Below are 7,445 nucleotides of genomic sequence, written 5' to 3'. Positions count from 1 at the left end.
TTGGCGGGGCGCCGACTGACACGCAGCCAACACGCTCTGGCGCCCGGGTACATCCTGCGGACGGACGGGGCGCACATTGACATCACTGCGGTGAGACGTTATAATTATATTAACTCTATTGCTAATATAATACACTGGCGGCGCCGACCTTGGCGGGGCGCCGACTGACACGCAGCCAACACGCTCTGGCGCCCGGGTACATCCTGCGGACGGACGGGGCGCACATTGACATCACTGCGGTGAGACGTTATAATTATATTAACTCTATTGCTAATATAATACACTGGCGGCGCCGACCTTGGCGGGGCGCCGACTGACACGCAGCCAACACGCTCTGGCGCCCGGGTACATCCTGCGGACGGACGGGGCGCACATTGACATCACTGCGGTGAGACGTTATAATTATATTAACTCTATTGCTAATATAATACACTGGCGGCGCCGACCTTGGCGGGGCGCCGACTGACACGCAGCCAACACGCTCTGGCGCCCGGGTACATCCTGCGGACGGACGGGGCGCACATTGACATCACTGCGGTGAGACGTTATAATTATATTAACTCTATTGCTAATATAATACACTGGCGGCGCCGACCTTGGCGGGGCGCCGACTGACACGCAGCCAACACGCTCTGGCGCCCGGGTACATCCTGCGGACGGACGGGGCGCACATTGACATCACTGCGGTGAGACGTTATAATTATATTAACTCTATTGCTAATATAATACACTGGCGGCGCCGACCTTGGCGGGGCGCCGACTGACACGCAGCCAACACGCTCTGGCGCCCGGGTACATCCTGCGGACGGACGGGGCGCACATTGACATCACTGCGGTGAGACGTTATAATTATATTAACTCTATTGCTAATATAATACACTGGCGGCGCCGACCTTGGCGGGGCGCCGACTGACACGCAGCCAACACGCTCTGGCGCCCGGGTACATCCTGCGGACGGACGGGGCGCACATTGACATCACTGCGGTGAGACGTTATAATTATATTAACTCTATTGCTAATATAATACACTGGCGGCGCCGACCTTGGCGGGGCGCCGACTGACACGCAGCCAACACGCTCTGGCGCCCGGGTACATCCTGCGGACGGACGGGGCGCACATTGACATCACTGCGGTGAGACGTTATAATTATATTAACTCTATTGCTAATATAATACACTGGCGGCGCCGACCTTGGCGGGGCGCCGACTGACACGCAGCCAACACGCTCTGGCGCCCGGGTACATCCTGCGGACGGACGGGGCGCACATTGACATCACTGCGGTGAGACGTTATAATTATATTAACTCTATTGCTAATATAATACACTGGCGGCGCCGACTTTGGCGGGGCGCCGACTGACACGCAGCCAACACGCTCTGGCGCCCGGGTACATCCTGCGGACGGACGGGGCGCACATTGACATCACTGCGGTGAGACGTTATAATTATATTAACTCTATTGCTAATATAATACACTGGCGGCGCCGACCTTGGCGGGGCGCCGACTGACACGCAGCCAACACGCTCTGGCGCCCGGGTACATCCTGCGGACGGACGGGGCGCACATTGACATCACTGCGGTGAGACGTTATAATTATATTAACTCTATTGCTAATATAATACACTGGCGGCGCCGACCTTGGCGGGGCGCCGACTGACACGCAGCCAACACGCTCTGGCGCCCGGGTACATCCTGCGGACGGACGGGGCGCACATTGACATCACTGCGGTGAGACGTTATAATTATATTAACTCTATTGCTAATATAATACACTGGCGGCGCCGACCTTGGCGGGGCGCCGACTGACACGCAGCCAACACGCTCTGGCGCCCGGGTACATCCTGCGGACGGACGGGGCGCACATTGACATCACTGCGGTGAGACGTTATAATTATATTAACTCTATTGCTAATATAATACACTGGCGGCGCCGACCTTGGCGGGGCGCCGACTGACACGCAGCCAACACGCTCTGGCGCCCGGGTACATCCTGCGGACGGACGGGGCGCACATTGACATCACTGCGGTGAGACGTTATAATTATATTAACTCTATTGCTAATATAATACACTGGCGGCGCCGACCTTGGCGGGGCGCCGACTGACACGCAGCCAACACGCTCTGGCGCCCGGGTACATCCTGCGGACGGACGGGGCGCACATTGACATCACTGCGGTGAGACGTTATAATTATATTAACTCTATTGCTAATATAATACACTGGCGGCGCCGACCTTGGCGGGGCGCCGACTGACACGCAGCCAACACGCTCTGGCGCCCGGGTACATCCTGCGGACGGACGGGGCGCACATTGACATCACTGCGGTGAGACGTTATAATTATATTAACTCTATTGCTAATATAATACACTGGCGGCGCCGACCTTGGCGGGGCGCCGACTGACACGCAGCCAACACGCTCTGGCGCCCGGGTACATCCTGCGGACGGACGGGGCGCACATTGACATCACTGCGGTGAGACGTTATAATTATATTAACTCTATTGCTAATATGCACAAGAATATTTTCTTTATTTTTGTTTGTTATGAAAAACTCATAAACTTTTAGGGATCTTTAATAAATTCTTTCACCAGTAGTATGGAAATCAATGAGTAACATGGGCAGTATTTTATTTAAAAAAAAACAATAAGTAATCCCAGCCATAAGTCTGGTCGAGTGATAAACTAGTCACTCGAGGAGTATTACTCTCTTTCCATTCACTCCTGTTTGTTACACAATTGTCTTTTTAAATGGTGAGCTATAAGTATTCATTCATAAATACATAATGACATATGATTTCAGTTGTCGCATTATAATCACAACCCATTTCATTCAAATCTTTTCAAATTCTATGTAATATATCGAGTGTGTTTCCTCGCAGGTGGACGATATATCAGAATGGCTTGACCCACCGCCTCTAAAAAGAACGAGCCCCGACACTCATCTGAACGATCTCTTCAATGACAATAAAACTCGCAGAATAGACGAATTGCCGGCGTTTCTTCGTAACCAATCTGTTGAGGGACTCGAGACAGAAGCCAAGAAAGTAGACATACCTTCATTCTGTAGGCACTACAGCGTTCCCGATGACTGTGACGGACAAACGGACGAAACAGACTCATCAGAAGACGAAACAGACATAGACTGCAATCCCAAAATAATTACAGATATTGTCAGAAAAGGAAATATATTAGCTAAGAAAGCTAGCTATGATATCACTGAAATACAAAAAGACGAATATGAAACAGAAGAAATACATAAAGAACCTAAAATAGAAAGAGTCCCAGAAAGAAATTCGCTAGCGAAATTATTATCGCCTAAACTTAGTAGGCTCTTCAAACCAGTGGAGGCTAAAGAAAAACTTGACGATAAAGACAAATCTAAAAGCAAATTCTTTGTTCAACGACCGTCTTCGCCAATACGCTCGACTTACAGAGTGAGACCCAGCGATGATAAGAGAGAAACGACTGTACTAAAGAGTGATATAAAACTAGCCAATATGGGCAAACCTATGACTCCAACATTCCGACGTAATTTACACACAGATAAAGATTTCGCCGATGGGCGCTTCAGTTATAGAGAGAAACCCAAAAACCAATTAGAAATTGGACGTAATCGGCTTAAAACAGACAATTTGCAAGATAAGCCGAAAAGGGAGTTGGGCATAACACGCAGTAACTACGTTCGGCTGGCCAACTTGAAGATAAGCCGAGATATATTAGATAAAGAAGTTAAGCTGAAAGATGAAAAACCATCTGAGGATATAACTTAGTTACTCATATGAATTATCTAGTTTTGCAATGTTAAATTCAATACTGTGACGCGATTTTAGTTTCATATATGTGCTATGAATATGTATCTAGAAACTGTCTATTCAGGTGAGAAAACAAATATAGTGCTTCTTATCCTGCCGATAGAATTCTACATAAATATTAATTTCAACCTAAAATCGCGTCAATTTTATGTACTTCTCCAGTGGTCGTTACTCTTAGTCCCAACAGGGATGTTGAGTGGGACACCGCTATGATAACAGAATACGAAAAAGTTAATATTTACTGATTGCGTCAACATTTTATGTTTGCCTGTGTATTTGTTTATTCCGTTCGTTATTATATGCCTACTCTGCTATCCCCCGAAAGTTAGCTTATTATTATTGTTTGGCTTGATGGCACATCCTTTTTAGATTTCACCAATGACGAGTGTATATTAATCAACTCCTTTATTTAAAGCGGGTTTCGTGAATGAACAAGGTCTTGATCAGGAACTAAGCAATTAACTGCTGAGATCATTAACCGCAAAGAACACTATTGTTATATACAAAGGGTTAGTTGGTTAAAAGACAAACAAACAAGTTTTATGTTTTTTCGGTTAATGAATGAACATAAAATATACACATAAGGGGAATTAACAAAGGAAAGTAAGGATGTGAAATCAGTGGGGCGAGGGATATCCAAAGTTAGACTATCTCAATGCTGCGTCATTCATACTTCACCCATTTGACGTTTTAACGAACCATCAAAAACGAGTTTGTACTATTCTTCTCTTTCTGAGGTTTTCAAAATACACTATAGCGGACCACGCAATACAATTTGAAGACCTTTACGCAACGTTTTTTATCGTTTAACTAAATTTAATTTATATATTATAGATACATTGACCACTGGAGGACCTACCTAGGAATAAATTGACTTTTGTCGAGAGTACTGTCCAGTTTACAAAATGTTTGGCTTTTATGTCGGGGTTGTCATATTTTAGAAGAGTTTGAAAGTTGTTTCATTTAAAGAGTTTAAATGCAGGTTTTGATAATTTAAAGTTCCTCTGTCAGCAGAGTCAATTTATTCTTCAATCTTGCCATATACAAATTGTTATGTACTTACATCGAGGAGCTTTGAGATTATATTAGTATGATGAATTAGTATTCAGAGGAGCTCTCGGTCCATGACTACATTAACTGTGGTTATTAATTACTTTTTTTTAAACATATTATTGTTACAACAACATTAAGTAAAAAATGGGTGTATGTATAAACATTCCAGTGTGAATCTCCACTTAATATCCTATTATATTATCGTATTGATCAGTCTATTTATATATAATATATTAGCTTAACTTGAGGCGTGACAAAGTCCAAGTGACAAACACAAGTATCTTCTTTTATCTTATTATTTTTAACACGGTGTCCCATTTATATCACTTCAATGTGTCAGTTTAAGGGTAAAACACTTCGATAGTTCTGTGGGCATATAAAATATCATTATTAGTACAATATTTTTTTCCCCACCTCGGTGTCTGTTAGTCCCTGGTATGAGCGACAAAACTGGCCGATTCTCTCCCAGCAAGACGACCTTTGTCCCTCGTACCAGGGACTAAAAACGAGCTTTTCATCCAGGTGGTGGGAAACAAATTTTATACACACCACGTGAGTAAGTAAGAAATTACTTTTCTCCATAGGTGCATAATATACAATTTTTTTTCATGTAATAATATGTGTTATCATTCTCTATTCAGACTTTCTATTCACTCTCGAGTTTGTGTACACCCCATCCAACTGGTAAGTAACAGAACTAAGCTAGACTCCGCCCACAGATGGAGTACCTCATCCTTCTTCTTCCTCTTCCTGGTCTTAAACTCCTCAGTTTTTTTTATGCCGCACACTTTATTAGCACCGTCATGGGATGTTACGGTGTAATCGGCAGTATCCTTGATTTAAATGTAGAACGTTCGCCTGGTCCGAGAGTTACTATTTAGTGTCAAATAAATTTTGGAAGCATTTATACATGTTAGCTTTTACCGCGTTTTTATATATTAACTGGTTAATATTCATATTCAATTGGGCGTATTTGTGAAGCATTGAATCTCCAACTATTGTTGAAGTATTATTGATAATAATTATTGGACTTTCATCACTTGATCGGAAATATATTCATAGCTTTTGTACTTTAATAGATAATGATATACAACTTTAGTAGTGTTCTCATTTTTACAGATATGGTAGGAAAGTAAGTTGACTAACATTTTTATATTTTCTTTAAATTGTGTGGCAAAATTGGGATATTCTGTATTGATATAGTATTCATTTGTGAGCTTTATGAGAATGGTACTTATGCTAAAAAGGTTATTATTGCTTTTAATTTAACGATATGCGGCCAAATGTATGTTTGTAAGTCTACAAAATTACAGTGCCTTTTGCTTATAAATGAAATATTTTATAATTAATGTCAAAAACATATTTGTGCCTAATGCTAGGTTTCGATAAAGTTTTTATTATTCCAAATGTTCTATTCATTAAATATTCAATTGCATTCCTAAATATGATTATGGTCCTAAAATAAGAATACAATCTAGTAAGTATTTATGCATTTTATTGATGTTTTCTGATAGGAGTTTTGTCGGGTTTATATTATTATTATTTTTATTTTCTATATGTTTTTCTATGACGTCGCCTGAGATTTTACAAAGTCAATTCGAGTCTCCTTCTGAATCTCAATCAGAATTAAAATTATATTAGTCCTTTGAAGCCGTTTTTTAAGTTTAAAATGAAAGTGTTTTTTTTTCTATTTACATATTTATTTTCAGATTATAATAAATATATATTTATACCCTATATCCATGACTTGAATTATATTATTTTTTATTTTACACTTGCTTAAGTGATTGAGAGTCTTTCCAGCATTCCAAAATTTCGTTTACTACTTATACTTATTTAACTATACGGTTTATAGCTGTGGTACTGGCTTAAATTTATATGTAGAACCTCTTATTAAAATCTTATTATAACACTACTTATTAAAAAAATCTCAAATATTTCGATTAATTTATTAACATTCATCGTAGTGTTTAGTTATAAGTTTAATCTATCAACAGGGTGCCATTTTATTTTATAATTTGTAGCGATTCATGTTTTGATCACATTAAATGTATTTAATTTGATTACCATTTACGTGATTCGATTGAGTAGGAATTATTGCTCCACTCTGTATTTATCTGCGTCTATTGACTTATTTCCTGAATATTTATAATATTATGAGTAATTAATTAATTAATAGAATGAGTATTTAAGGGATTTGTAAATTAAAATCTTGTAGATACTCGTTTTATAATAAGTGTACTTGATTCTCATATTCAAAAATAAAATCTACAGCTTGTTTTAAATTTTCTTTTGAGCTGTTCAAACAACATTTCAGTAAAGTCAGGAAAATGACGAGAAATATGTTTTGATCGTAACATTGCACAATAACATTGTTATTAAGTATTAAATTATGTTACTGCTTATAGTTCATCTGTGATACGTTTTTGGAAAATGTTGCAATAACGTTGTGTATTATTAGTAAATAAATATGGAATCGAATATAATAAAATAACATTAACCAATGTTTTCGATTGCATTCCGAATATCTTTTTTGTTAATTTTAAGTACAAATTAAATAAAGTTATATTCACACGATA

The 7,445-nt window shown here is 40.5% G+C and overlaps 1 protein-coding gene across 1 annotated transcript; it reads left to right on the top strand.

The window, feature by feature from the left end:
- Positions 1-2,360: 2,360 nt before the first annotated feature.
- On the top strand, positions 2,361-7,445 carry LOC126975712 (uncharacterized; the record flags this gene model as incomplete). The annotated part of the gene is made up of 2 exons (XM_050823713.1): positions 2,361-2,474; positions 2,881-7,445. Coding segments are annotated over 2 exons (1,005 nt in total), but the record flags the coding sequence as incomplete, so codon positions are not given.

This window comes from Leptidea sinapis, chromosome 37 (assembly GCF_905404315.1).
Source record: "Leptidea sinapis chromosome 37, ilLepSina1.1, whole genome shotgun sequence".
NCBI classification, from domain to species: domain Eukaryota; kingdom Metazoa; phylum Arthropoda; class Insecta; order Lepidoptera; family Pieridae; genus Leptidea; species Leptidea sinapis.
This window is presented reverse-complemented; position numbering and strand designations above follow the sequence as displayed.